Genomic DNA, 14,504 nt, shown 5'->3' with positions numbered 1-14,504 from the left:
AAAAATGCTACCAAGTGGACGCGTGCAAAAAATCATCTATTGTCTTCAGGATTTGCCAATTGCTATATGATTTTGTGCAACATTCATGATTGATTACATTTGCCTAGTGAGCTCGTACCTAGAATACAAGTTTTGATGCTAAAAGATGTTGGTTGCCATGTCTTGGCAAAAGTAGTTGCGATGTATGTTGGACTGTAGCTGCCATGGCTATAGAATCCAAGTTTTGATGCTAAAAGATGCTGGTTGCCATGTCTTGGCAACAGTAGTTGCCATGTTTGTTGGACTGTAGCTGCCATGACTGGAAAACTACAGTTGCCATGCATGGCCATCTGCAGATTCCACGGCTTGCTGTATGAATGGTGTTATGCCAAATCACATGCAGTTGTTGTATTCCGTTATGATAAACATGCCATTCAATCAATGCTTACACATGTCCTTGTTTTTTTATTGCAGGACCTTCAACTACAATCAACAGCGGCGCGGGGACATCTACTGCGGAAACCTCTGAGCACTCGGAAGAAGCGTTCCACCAGCCAGTCAACAGTCCTGCCACAAACAATGCAGAATCAGTGTCAGAAATGGCAATCGTTCCAGCAATGCCAACAAGCACACCTTTGCACACCAGCACGAGCAACACTCAAGCAGATGAAACAGCCGCCCATACTGAAGTGAATGATGAAACTGATGTCGAAGCACAAGGGGATGAAGAAGATGGGCAATCAGAAATCATGGTACCTCAGCCACCGTATGTTGGGCAGAGATTTGATTCATTCAAAGATGCCAAGGAATTCTACCAGAGATATGCAATGTTCCACGGGTTTGCGGTCAAGACCGAATACCATAAGAAAATTAAAAAACTAACGAGTACAACAGAGGTGAGATGAGGTGCTACAAGGCACGAAGGAACAAGAAGGGTAAAGGTGTTGCGCCGGTCGTGCCGGAACGAAAGAGAGGTATCATTGTCAAGACGGAATGCCCTGTCCGGTGTAAGCTAAACGTAGATGGAGCACGGTGGGTGGTCACTGAATATTTCGACGAGCACAATCACGAACTTCTAAAGAAGTTTGACCTGGTAAAATTTCTGAGCGCCCACAGAGGATTCAGCCCCCTCGAGAAGAAATTCATAAAGCTGCTACATGATTGTAACGTTGGTCCATCAAGAATGGTCCAGATACTGTCCATGATCCACAGCAAAAATGGAACTCTGAGTAGCATGCCCTACATACCAGCAGACATCACAAACCTAAAGGCAAAGTACCGTAGAGAGAGCAGGTTGGCTGACATAGAAGACACGATAGCCTACTTCGACGAGAAAGCAAAAGCAGATCCTGATTTCTTCTACAGGATAAGATTGGACGATGAGGACCGTGTCAGGAACATGTATTGGGTGGATGGTGCTGCAAGAAGAGCCTACAAACATTTCCGGGATTGCATTTCGTTTGACGCGACATATCTCACTAATATGTACAAGATGCCCTGCGCTCCATTCATAGGAATAAATAACCACAATCAGTCATTGCAGTTCGGTTGCGGGCTCGTTCGGAACGAAGGTACGGATGGGTACACTTGGCTGTTCAAAACCTTTTTGGAGTGCATTGGTGGACTTGCTCCGATGAACATAATAACATACCAGGATTTTAGCATGTGTGCAGGCATAGGGGAGGTCTTTCCGTTCGCAGTGCACAGGCACTGCAGGTGGCATATTATAAAGAAGGCTGAGGAGACACTAGGACCGTTCTTTGCTGACCGTCCAGAGCTGCACAAGGCATTCGAGTTGTGCGTGGACCACAGCTTGACGGTGGAGGAGTTTGAATGGAGCTGGACAGCTATGATTGAAACATATCAAGTCCAAGACAACGAGACCCTTGCTAGCCTGTGGGAGAAGCGAATGTACTGGGTGTCAGCCTACTTCATGCACTGCTTCTTCCCATTTCTGCAGACTACGCAGCGCAACGAGGGGTTCAATGCTGTTCTGAAGCGGTACGTGAGCCCTGGCAACTCATTGCTGCAGTTTGCCAAGCAATACATAGCTTTGCAACAGAAAATACTGGGATCTGAGCTACAGCAAGAAGCAAACACCGCGCTCAAGCAGCCTAAATTGCTAACATATTTACCGATGGAGATGCAGATGACCAAGACATATGCCAACAAGATTTTTAACAAGTAAGTCAGTAGTGTTACCATCTTATTTGCACAAGCATGAATGTAGTAGGTTCCATATAGAATACAATGCAATTGCCAGCTTTTTTGAAATGCTGATATATTGAAAGTAGCCGTTGAGTACAGGGTAATCATGATATGTAGTTGCCATGTGAAGTCAACTATAGTTGCCACGTGGGTTGAACTGTAGTTGCCATGTTTAGTAAACTGTAGTTGCCATGTTTAATGAACTGTAGTTGCCATGTTTAGTGAACTGTAGTTGCCATGTGAAAATGATATGCAGTTGACATGTGACACAAAACTGCATTTGCCAGGTTGTATGAACTGCAGTTGGCATGTTAAATGTAATGCACTTGCCAACTAAAATGTTATGCATTTGCCATGTGAAAATATCATGCAGTTGCCATATGGAAACAAACAACACAAGAACAGATGTGGGCAAAAAATCAGGATTTCCATGCCATCATTCATTTTAGATGCCTTTGCTACGTTACAGCCTACATCAACATAAGGTGCTACAAAATATCATATAAGAGATTAACAAACCACAAAAAAACATGCAGATTCCAGGAAGAAATAAAGCGTGTCAGCATGTACACGGCTTACCAGGTGGACGAACATACGTTCAAGGTGTGTTCTCTCTTTGGCATGTCGGATTCAGAACCTGAAGACCCAGACAAAGGAAGGAACTACTTTGTGAAGGCCTCGATAAACGAAGGCGAATACTACTGCCAATGCTGCAAATTCGAACGGGACGGGATTGTGTGCTGTCACATACTAAAAGTAATGGACATGAACGCGGTCACACGAATGCCCCGCCATTTCATACGGCGGCGATGGACTTGGGACGCTGACGATGCATTGAGGCCACAAACATCAAATGCAGTTTTGGCCGTGCATAATGAGAGACCAGAGGCAACCATGGAAGCCATGAGGCACGTTGTGTTGACAAAGAACTATGCTGAACTAATAGATGAAGCGTGCAAGAGTGATGAGACAGCGAGGATGGCAGAAAAACACAGGAAGGCCCTGAAAAGAGAGCTTGATGAGATCAAAAAGAGGAAAGCTGAGGAAGCCTTACACAGGTTCCCCCGCACCTCAAGTGTGCCTTCGTCCATGGGGCCATCATCTGAAAACTCGGAGGTAGGATCTAGAACAGCAAGCACACAAACCCAGGTCAGGAACCTGCCCCGTTGCATCACAAAAGGGCATCCAAAAGAGGTGAGATACAAATCGGGGTTGGAGATTCAAGCAAAACACAAGAAAACAAAGAAAGGGATGGGCAATCCGTAAGCAACATTGGAGGACTGTAACTTGGTTGTTCGCGACATTTTTTTGTGAGGTAGATGTTCTAAATTTTAAAAAATGGGAGAATGACTCTTGATGGGCATCAGAATTTGATGGAAAATGCCATGAATGAATGACTACAGTTGCCCCGTGTGTGGTATTGAATTTGCCATGTTATTTCCACTGAATTTGCCATGTTATTTCCACAGAATCTGCCATGCCTTTTCTACTGAATCTGCCATGCCTTTTCTACTGAATCTGCCATGTTATTTATACTGAATATGCCATGTTATTTATACTGAATATGCCATGTTATTTATACTGAATCTGCCATCGCGTAGATTTCCGTTTTCAGTCAACGCATTTTAGTCCACACATATTGTATTGTGTGCAAACTATGAAAAACAAGTTGAAACGATCGCGTGCAAAAACCGCAAGGTTACGGCTGATTATGAACTACCATGCTAACCGATACAGTTAGCAATGCAAAAAACCCAAAAGCCAAACGAAAAGAACGATAACTTTCACTAACCGTGTCTGATCAACTACATTTGCCATGTTATCAGACATCATAGACGCATTCAAAACACCAAACTGGTACTACCAACCACGAACACATAATAATACTGGAAAACATAAACGTAGCTGCTTTCACACCTAAGTAGGTTCACATCCACACATATATTACAAGATATTCAATGTCACTCACACGCCACCACTATATACTAGGCTACGGGGAGATGCAGTCATAACATAGTACACGGACATAGTTTTGAAAGAACAAGGTGATACCTTACATTCCTCGGCAACAGAATGTAAGGTAGGCGTGCGGTATGGAGCAACACGTGATCACTTGTACTTCTTGTTGGCTTTCTCGATAGCTTCCTCTATGAACTCTCGTGCGTTGGCCCACGTGTTGAAATCTTCATTCATCAACCAGTTCCATGTGTATATTTTGCGGAGCTCGACGACCATTGCAGCTGTGACGACAGGGACCCCTCGACCTTCCCACTTTGCAAGGTATTCCAACGTATGAAAGCCACAGTCATGCCTATAAAAGAAAAGAATCAGGTGAACTCAAGAGAACAGAAAAAATCTTAAACTTCAATGCATAGGTATCAAAAGGGTTATGATTGGTGTACATGACACATGAAAAAAAGATAGTAATTACCGGTTTCCTTGCTTCGTAGTCGCGACGTACTCGATTGGAAAATGTCTGATCTAGACCTTTGAGTTTTCGTAGTGACGGTTCCATGTCTCTTTGAGGTTGCTGATGAAGGATTCAGCATGGGTAGTAAGGTCTTCATCAGCTTCTGAACGCATTGAATCAAGCACCTCAAATCTTTGGTTCTGCAGGTCAAGGCAAATCGCGTAGTGGTGACCACACTTGTCATCCGAGTTGTCTAGTGCAAGCTCCTAGAACATGGGGAACAGGACCTACAAGTAAAATAAAGGAAAGAAAAAGCAGAGTTCACATCAAAAACAGAAATGATGTAGTTGGAAAAATGATGTGTAAAGATATCACAGGTTGCACTAAGAGGTACATGAATGACAAAAAGCAGCAAGTGTCCAAAAGTACACCCACATAAAATGTTTAGTTGCCATGCGTAATTAAAAGAAGTTGCCATCCATGCATGAACAAAGTTGCCCGGTGTTTTAGTTGAAGTTACCACATAAGTTGAATTAAGAAGCAAATCAAACTGATTTTACATGGCAGTTGTTGCCACATGAAACAGCTGTCACAAAACAGTGTGTAGCCCACATGTGAAGCATAGCTACTGGCAAAACATAGCATGGGAGGAAAAGTGTGCAAAAAAGAAGGAATACTCACACATTTCTTCATTGTGAGCTTGAATTCACCATGCGCAGCAAAATGCTTCCTCAGCATTTTATGGTGGAAGTCACCATCCCATATTTTGCAGGTCACACTGTACTGCATGATTGTTTTGTCGGGACAAATATCCATATGCCTTTTGATGAAGTCAATCCCACATGCAACTACATTCTTCGACATTTTACCGAGTGGCCTCACAGACTCGGCAAGATCACCCAGGTCAATCTACGTCGCATCACATTGTATGATCTTGGTTCTGTCCAAACATGAGCTGTATGAAAATGACATAACATGAAAGAATCATGTCTACTAAGTAAAAAAATAGAAATAAAACGTAAACAGAGCATCTCTAGAAATAGGAAAAGGAAAAAAATAAGAGGAAAGCAAGTGAGGGGTTATGTGGTGTGGGCATTACGCTTTCAGCTCCTTCATGTGCTTGTTGTTGGACCTTGCATTTCCAAAACGCTTGACAATATCATACAGCTGGTTCTGCTCCTTTGTGGCCTTGACTTCGGGCTCATAGTCATCCGCGGGTGGTGCGTGAACTACCCTATGCTGCCTCACAGGGGTGGCATTTCTAATGGTATCCTCAGATACCGACTCAGCAGGCACGTTAGAACTTGATTTCCCCTGACCTCGTGAGGACCTCCTCTGCAATGTTGCCTCCTCAATCCTGCGGTAAGTTCATCAAGTGACGGCGTAATCTCTTCAGGGGTGGCTGCAGGGATCAAAAAGTGGGTTAGGATACCTGGAAACAAAACAAGTTGATTATGAAAGAAAGGGTGCAGAATATGAAAGGTAGGTGCAAAAAATAGGGAGTTGCCATGTTGAGGCAACTCCAGTTGCAAGGTGTAGTGTCCTGATACGTCCATTTTGCATCATGCTTTTATATCGATATTTATTGCATTATGGGCTGTTATTATGCATTATGTCACAATACTTATGCCTATTCTCTCTTATTTTACAAGGTCTACATAAGGAGGGAGAATGCCGGCAGCTGGAATTCTGGGCTGGAAAAGGAGCAAATATTAGAGACCTATTCTGCACAACTCCTAAAGTCCTGAAACTCCACGAAAGTTATTTTTGGAAATAATAAAAAATATTGAGCAGAAGAAGTACGTCAGAGGGGGCCCCACCTGGCCACGAGGGTGGGGGGCGCGCCCCCTGCCTCGTGGGCCACCTGTTGGCTCTCCGGTGGCCATCTTCTGCTATATGAGGTCTTTCGTCGAGGGAAAAAATCATAAGCAACCTTTCGGGACGAGACTCCGCCGCCACGAGGCGGAACCTTGGCGGAACCAATCTAGGGCTCCGGCAGAGCTGTTCTGCCGGGGACACTTCCCTCCGGGAGGGGGAAATCATCGCCATCGTCATCACCAACGCTCCTCTCATCGGGAGAGGGCAATCTCCATCAACATATTCACCAGCACCATCTCCTCTCAAAACCCTAGTTCATCTCTTGTATCCATATCATGTCTACAAGTCCGGGATTGGTACTAGTAGGTTGCTAGTAGTGTTGATTACTCCTTGTAGTTGATGCTAGTTGGTTTATTTGGTGGAAGATCATATGTTCAGATCCTTTATGCATATTAATACCCCTCCGATTATGAACATGAATATGCTTTGTGGGTAGTTACATTTGTTCCTGAGGACATGGGAGAAGTCCTGCTATTAGTAGTCATGTGAATTTGGTATTCGTTCGATATTATGTGGTGTTATGTGAACGTCGACTACATAACACTTCACCATTATTTGGGCCTAGAGGAAGGCATTGGGAAGTAATAAGTAGATGATGGGTTGCTAGAGTGACAGAAGCTTAAACCCTAGTTTATGCGTTGCTTCGTAAGGGGCTGATTTGGATCCATATGTTTCATTCTATGGTTAGGTTTACCTTAATACTTTTGTTGTAGTTGCGGATGCTTGCAATAGAGGTTAATCATAAGTACGATGCTTGTTCAAGTAAGAACAGCACCCAAGCACCGGTCCACCCACATATCAAATTATCAAAGTACCGAACGCGAATCATATGAACGTGATGAAAACTAGCTTGACGATAATTCCCATGTGTCCTCGGGAGCGCTTTTCTCTATATAAGAGTTTTTCCAGGCTTGTCCTTTGCTACAAAAAGGATTGGGCCACCTTGCTGCACTTTATTTACTTTTCTTACTTGTTGCTCGTTACAAATTATCCTATCACAAAACTATCTGTTACCACTTATTTCAGTACTTGCAGAGAATACCTTGCTGAAAACCGCTTATCATTTCCTTCTGCTCCTCGTTGGGTTCGACACTCTTACTTATCGAAAGGACTACGATAGATCCCCTATACTTGTGGGTCATCAAGACTCTTTTCTGGCGCCGTTGCCGGGGAGTGAAGCGCCTTTGGTAGGTGGAATTTGGTAAGGAAAAATTTATATAGTGTGCTGAAATTTACTGACACTTGTTACTATGGAAAGTAATCCTCTGAGGGGCTTGTTCGGGGTATCTTCACCCCAACCAGTAGAGCAAAGAGTTTCTCCGCAACCTACTGAAAATGAAAATGTTCCCTTTGAAGTTCCTTCGGGTATGTAAGAAAAACTGCTAGCTAATCCTTTTGTAGGAGATGGAACAAAGCATCCTGATGAGCACCTAATATATGTGGATGAAGTTTGTGGATTATTTAAGCTTGCAGGTATACCTGATGATGTCGTTAAGAAGAAGGTCTTCCCTTTATCTTTGAAGGGAGATGCATCGACATGGTATAGGCTATGTGATGATACGGGATCATGGAACTATAAACGATTGAAATTGGAATTTCATCAGAAATTTTATCCTATGCATCTTGTTCATCGTGATCACAATTATATATATAATTTTTGGCCTCGCGAAGGAGAAAGCATCGCTCAAGCTTGGGGGAGGCTTAAATCAATATTATATTCATGCCCCAATCATGAGCTCTCAAGAGAAATAATTCTCCAAAGTTTTTATGCTCGGCTTTCTCGTAATAATCAATCCGTGCTCGATACTTCTTGTGCTGGCTCTTTTATGATGAAGACTATTGAATTCAAATGGAATTTATTGGATAGAAGAAAACGCAACTCTGAAGATTGGGATCTCGATGAAGGTAAGGAGTCAGGTATGACACCTAAGTTTGATTGTGTTAAATCTTTTATGGATACCGATGTTTTCCGTAAATTTAGCACTAAATATGGACTTGACTCTGAGATAGTAGCTTCTTTCTGTGAATCTTTTGCTACTTATGTTGATCTCCCCAACGAGAAGTGGTTTAAATATCATCCTCCCATAGAAGTAAAAGCAGCTGCACCTACTAAAGTTGAAGAAAAGACTATCACTTATAATGATCCTGTTGTTCCTACTTCTTATGTTGAGAAACCACCTTTCCCCGTTAGGATAAAGGATCATGGTAAAGCTTCAACTGTGGTTCGTAAAAGCAATATTAGAAATTATACACCTTCTGAGCAAGTTAAAGTTGAACCTAATATTGCTATTGTTAAAGATCTCTTGGCTGATAATATTGATGGGCACGTTATTTATTTCTGCGGTGAAACTGCTAGAATTGCCAAACCTTGTGCTAAAGATAAACATAGACCTGTGGTAGGCATGCCTGTTATTTCCGTTAAAATAGGAGATCATTGTTATCATGGCTTATGTGATATGGGTGCTAGTGTTAGTGCAATACCTTATGACTTATACAAAGAAATTATGCATGATATTGCACCTGCTGAGATAGAAGATATTGATGTCACAATTAAACTTGCCAATAGAGATACTATTTCACCAATGGGAATTGTAAGAGATGTTGAAGTCTTGTGTGGGAAAACTAAATACCCTGCGGATTTTCTTGTCCTTGGTTCCCCACAAGATAGCTTTTGTCCCATAATATTTGGTAGACCCTTCTTGAACACTGTCAATGCTAGGATAGACTGCGAAAAGGATGTTGTTACTATTGGCTTGGGTGATATGTCTCATGAGTTTAATTTCTCTAAATTTAGTAGACAACACCGTGAAGAAGAATTGCCTAGTAAGGATGAAATTATTGGTCTTGCTTCTATTGCCGTACCTCCTAGTGATCCTTTAGAACAATATTTTCTAGATCATGAAAATGATATGTTTATGAATGAAAGAAGGGAAATAGATGAAGTATTCTTTAAACGGGAAACCATCCTGAAACACAATTTGCCTGTTGAAATCTTAGGGGATCCTCCTCCACCCAAGGGTGATCCTGTGTTTGAGCTTAAACCGTTGCCTGGTACTCTTAAATATGCTTATCTTGATGAGAAAAAGATATATCCCGTTATTATTAGTGCTAACTTTTCAGAGCATGAAGAAGAGAGATTATTGAAAACTCTGAAGAAGCACCGTGCTGCTATTGGATATACTCTTGATGATCTTAAGGGCATTAGTCCCACTCTATGTCAACATAAAATAAATTTGGAAGAAGATGCCAAACCAGTTCGCGATCATCAACGACAGCTGAATCGTAAGATGAAAGAAGTGGTAAGAAAAGAAATACTAAAGCTCCTAGAGGCAGGTATAATTTATCCCGTTGCTGATAGTCAGTGGGTAAGTCCTGTCCATTGTGTCCCTAAGAAGGGAGGTATTACCGTCGTTCCTAATGATAAAGATGAATTGATCCCGCAAAGAATTATTACAGGTTATAGGATGGTAATTTATTTCCGCAAATTAAATAAAGCTACTAAGAAAGATCATTACCCCTTACCTTTTATCGATCAAATGCTAGAAAGATTATGCAAACATACACACTTTTGCTTTCTAGACGGCTATTCTGGTTTCTCTCAAATACCTGTGTCAGCCAATGATCAATCAAAAACTACTTTTACTTGCCCTTTTGGTACTTTTGCTTATATACGTATGCCCTTTGGTTTATGTAATGCACCTGCTACCTTTCAAAGATGCATGATGACAATATTCTCTGACTTTTGTGAAAAGATTTGTGAGGTTTTCATGGACGACTTTTCCGTCTATGGATCCTCTTTTGATGATTTCTTGAGCAACCTTGATCGAGTCTTGCAGAGATGTGAAGAAACTAACCTTGTCTTGAATTGGGAACAATGCCACTTTATGGTTAATGAAGGTATTGTCTTGGGGCGTAAAGTTTTTGAAAGAGGTATTGAAGTTGATAAGGCCAAGGTTGATGCTATTGAAAAGATGTCATGTCCCAAGGACATCAAAGGTATACGAAGTTTCCTTGGTCACGCCGGATTTTATAGGAGGTTCATTAAGGACTTCTCCAAAATTTCTCGGCCTCTGACTAATTTATTACAAAAAGATATACCATTTGTCTTTGATGATGATTGTGTAGAAGCATTTGAAATACTTAAGAAAGCATTGATCTCTGCACCTATTGTTCAGCCACCTGATTGGAATTTACCCTTTGAAATTATGTGTGATGCTAGTGATTATGCTGTAGGTGCTGTTCTAGGGCAAAGAGTTGATAAGAAATTAAATGTTATCCAATATGCTAGTAAGACTCTAGACAATGCTCAAAGAAATTATGCTACTACTGAAAAAGAATTCTTAGCAGTCGTATTTGCTTGTGATAAGTTCAGGCCTTATATTGTTGATTCTAAAGTAACTATTCACACGGATCATGCTGCTATTAATTTTCTTATGGAAAAGAAAGATGCTAAACCTAGACTTATTAGATGGGTTCTCTTGCTACAAGAATTTGATTTGCATATTGTTGATAGAAAGGGAGCTGAGAACCCCGTTGCAGACGACTTGTCTAGGTTAGAAAATGTTCTTGATGACCCACTACCTATTGATGATAGCTTTCCTGATGAGCAATTAAATGTCATAAATGCCTCTCGTAGTACTCCGTGGTATGCTGATTATGCTAATTATATTGTTGCTAAACTTATACCACCTAGTTTCACATACCAGCAAAAGATAAAGTTTTTCTACGATTTGAAACATTACTTTTGGGATGACCCACATCTTTATAAAGAAGGAGTAGATGGTGTTATTAGACGTTGTGTACCTGAGCATGAACAGGAACGGATCCTACGCAAGTGTCACTCTGAATCATATGGAGGACACCACACTGGAGATAGAACTGCACATAAGGTATTGCAATCCGGTTTTTATTGGCCTACTCTCTTCAAGGATGCCCGTAAGTTTGTCTTATCTTGTGATGAATGTCAAAGAATTGGTAATATTAGTAGACGTCAAGAAATGCCTATGAATTATTCACTCGTTATTGAACCATTTGATGTTTGGGGCTTTGATTATATGGGACCTTTTCCTGCCTCTAATGGTTATACACATATTTTAGTTGCTGTTGATTACGTTACTAAGTGGGTAGAAGCTATTCCAACTAGTAGTGCTGATCATAACACTTCTATTAAGATGCTTAAAGAAGTTATTTTTCTGAGGTTTGGAGTCCCTAGATATTTAATGACTGATGGTAGTTCACATTTTATGCATGGCGCTTTCCGTAAAATGATTGCTAAGTATGATGTTAATCATAGAATTGCATCTCCTTATCACCCACAGTCTAGTGGTCAAGTAGAATTGAGTAATAGAGAGCTCAAATTAATTTTGCAAAAGACTGTCAATAGGTCTAGAAATAATTGGTCCAGGAAACTTGATGATGCATTATGGGCCTATAGAACTGCATATGAAAATCCTATGGGTATGTCTCCGTATAAAATGGTTTATGGAAAAGCATGTCACTTACCTCTCGAACTAGAACACAAGGCTTATTGGGCTATTAAAGAGCTCAATTATGATTTCAACCGGTGAGAAGAGGTTATTTGATATTAGCTCACTTGATGAATGGAGAACCCAAGCTTATGAAAATGCCAAATTGTTTAAAGAAAAGGTTAAAAGATGGCATGATAAAAGGATACAAAAGCGTGAGTTTAATGTAGGTGATTATGTATTCCTATACAACTCTCATTTAAGATTTTTTGCAGGAAAACTTCTCTCTAAATGGGAAGGCCCTTACGTTATCGAGGAGGTCTATCGTTCCGGTGCCATAAAAATCAACAACTTCGAAGGCACAAATCCGAAGGTGGTGAACGGTCAAAGAACCAAACATTATATCTCAGGTAATCCCATAAATGTTGAAACCAATGTTATTGAAACCGTAACCCCGGAGGAATACATAAGGGACACTTTCCGGAACGTTTCAGACTCCGAAAAGGAATATGTATGTGGTACGGTAAGTAAACCGACTCCAAAACAGTTTTTAAGGCAATATTTCTCCGTTTTGGGATATTTAGAAAAATCGAAAAATAAGAAGCAGTCCGGGAAGGACACGAGGCCTCCACGAGGGTGGAGGGCGCGCCCTAACCTACTGGGCGCGCCCTACCCTACTGGGCGCACCCCCCTACCTCGTGGGCACCTCGTGCGCTCTCTAGACTCAGTTTTATTGCACGATACGTATTTTGGTTGGTAAAAATTCATTATATAATCTCCCGAAGGTTTTGACCCCTGTATCACGCAAATAGCCTCTGTTCTTGTTTCGAGCTGTTTTTCTGACAGATCTAGATTATCATGATGTCTCCAAGTGCCCCCAAGGACAAGTTCTTCGAGAAGGTCATCAACCCTTACCTCGCGGAGGTGCTGCGACACCCTCAAACCATTGAGATGCGTGATGGGTTGCTGCAGATCCGCGATGTTGAGGGACCGAAGGGGAAGGGAAGCGTGGAGGCGAGGCTCGAAGCAATGGAGCAACAAGTTTTCAAGTGCCAGGGTATGGTGGAACGTGGACTCAACTCCAACCACATGATGATCGTGGAGTTCACCAACAACCACAAGCTGGATGCCGACAACATCGGGGAGACCATCTTCAAGCCCAAATCTACGACCTTCAAAACGAAAACTGTGAGTATGAATATAGATTCAAAAGGATGAGTTTGGCTGCAGATTTGAGGATCCCGGAGACTCGATCATCCTTCTATGATGGTGACCCTATGCCTTGGAAGATGGACGACAAACCCGCATCATCAACAACTCCACCTTCTTCACCAACAAAGAAGGAGATATAATCACATGGGTATGGGCACTCCCCTTGGCAACTGCCAAGCTTGGGGGAGATGCCCCGGTATCGTATCACCATCACAGTCCTATCTTTACCGTTTTCCTTAGTTCGATCCTATTAGTAGTATCTTGATCTAGTAGAATAAAGTTTTGGTATGATCTAGTTTTTGAGTTTTGCTTTATGATCTCTCTAAGTAATCGAGTCTGTGAGCTATATAATAAAGATTAGTGTTGATTCAAGGGCTTGATTATCTTGCTATGATCTTAAGTGAATAAAAGAAAAGGGAAAAGAATAAAAAGAAACAAAGAGATCATATTGATCTTATCGAGAGTAATGACTTCACATAGAAAGAGTATGATGATTAAAAGTTGTTGGGAGTTGGCAAACATAGCTTTGGTCATCATTGCAATTAATAGGAAGTAATAAAGAAAGAGAGGTTTCACATATAAATATACTATCTTGAACATCTTTTATGATTGGGAGCGCTCATTAAAATATGACATGCTAAAGAGTTGATGTTGGACAAGGAAGACAACGTAATGGGTTATGTTTTCTTATATCTGAGATAAAGTATATTGTCATGGATCATCCAACATGTTGAGATTGCCTTTCCCCCTCATGCTAGCCAAATTCTTAGCACCAAGTAGAGATACTACTTGTGCTTCCAAAAACCCTTAAACCAGTTTTGCCAAGAGAGTCCACCATACCTACCTATGGATTGAGTAAGATCCTTCAAGTAAGTTGTCATCGGTGCAAGCAATAAAAATTGCTCTCTAAATATGTATGATTGATTGGTGTGGAGGAAATAAGCTTTATACGATCTTGTGATGTGGAAGAAATAAAGGCGACGGACTGCATAATAAAGGTTCATATCACAAGGGGCAATATAAAGTGACGTTCTTTCGCATTAAGATTTTGTGCATCCAACCCTGAAAGCGCATGGCAACCTCTGCTTCCCTCTGCGAAGGGCCTATCTTTTATTATTATCTTCTACCTTATGCAAGAGTCATGGTGATCTTCACCTTTCCTTTTTACATTTTATCCTTTGGCAAGCACGGAGTGTTGGAAAGATCCTGATAGATATATCTAATTGGATGTAAGTCAGCAAGAGTTATTATTGTTGACATTACCCTTGAGGTAAAAGGTTGGAAGGCGAAACTATAAGCCCCCATCTTTCTCTGTGTCCGATTAAAACTCCATAACCACAAGTATTGCGTGA

At 41.4% G+C, this 14,504-nt stretch overlaps 1 protein-coding gene across 1 annotated transcript; it reads left to right on the top strand.

Annotated features, from left to right (window-relative positions):
* The first annotated feature begins 880 nt into the window (after nt 1-880).
* On the top strand, nt 881-3,453 carry LOC109773117 (protein FAR1-RELATED SEQUENCE 5-like). The gene is made up of 3 exons (XM_073503522.1): nt 881-1,846; nt 1,940-2,163; nt 2,724-3,453. The coding sequence occupies exons 1-3, from the start codon at nt 881-883 to the stop codon at nt 3,451-3,453; spliced, it is 1,920 nt and encodes a 639-aa protein (XP_073359623.1).
* Nucleotides 3,454-14,504: the final 11,051 nt, after the last annotated feature.

Source organism: Aegilops tauschii, chromosome 7 (genome assembly GCF_002575655.3).
Source record: "Aegilops tauschii subsp. strangulata cultivar AL8/78 chromosome 7, Aet v6.0, whole genome shotgun sequence".
Lineage (NCBI taxonomy): Eukaryota > Viridiplantae > Streptophyta > Magnoliopsida > Poales > Poaceae > Aegilops > Aegilops tauschii.
This window is presented reverse-complemented; position numbering and strand designations above follow the sequence as displayed.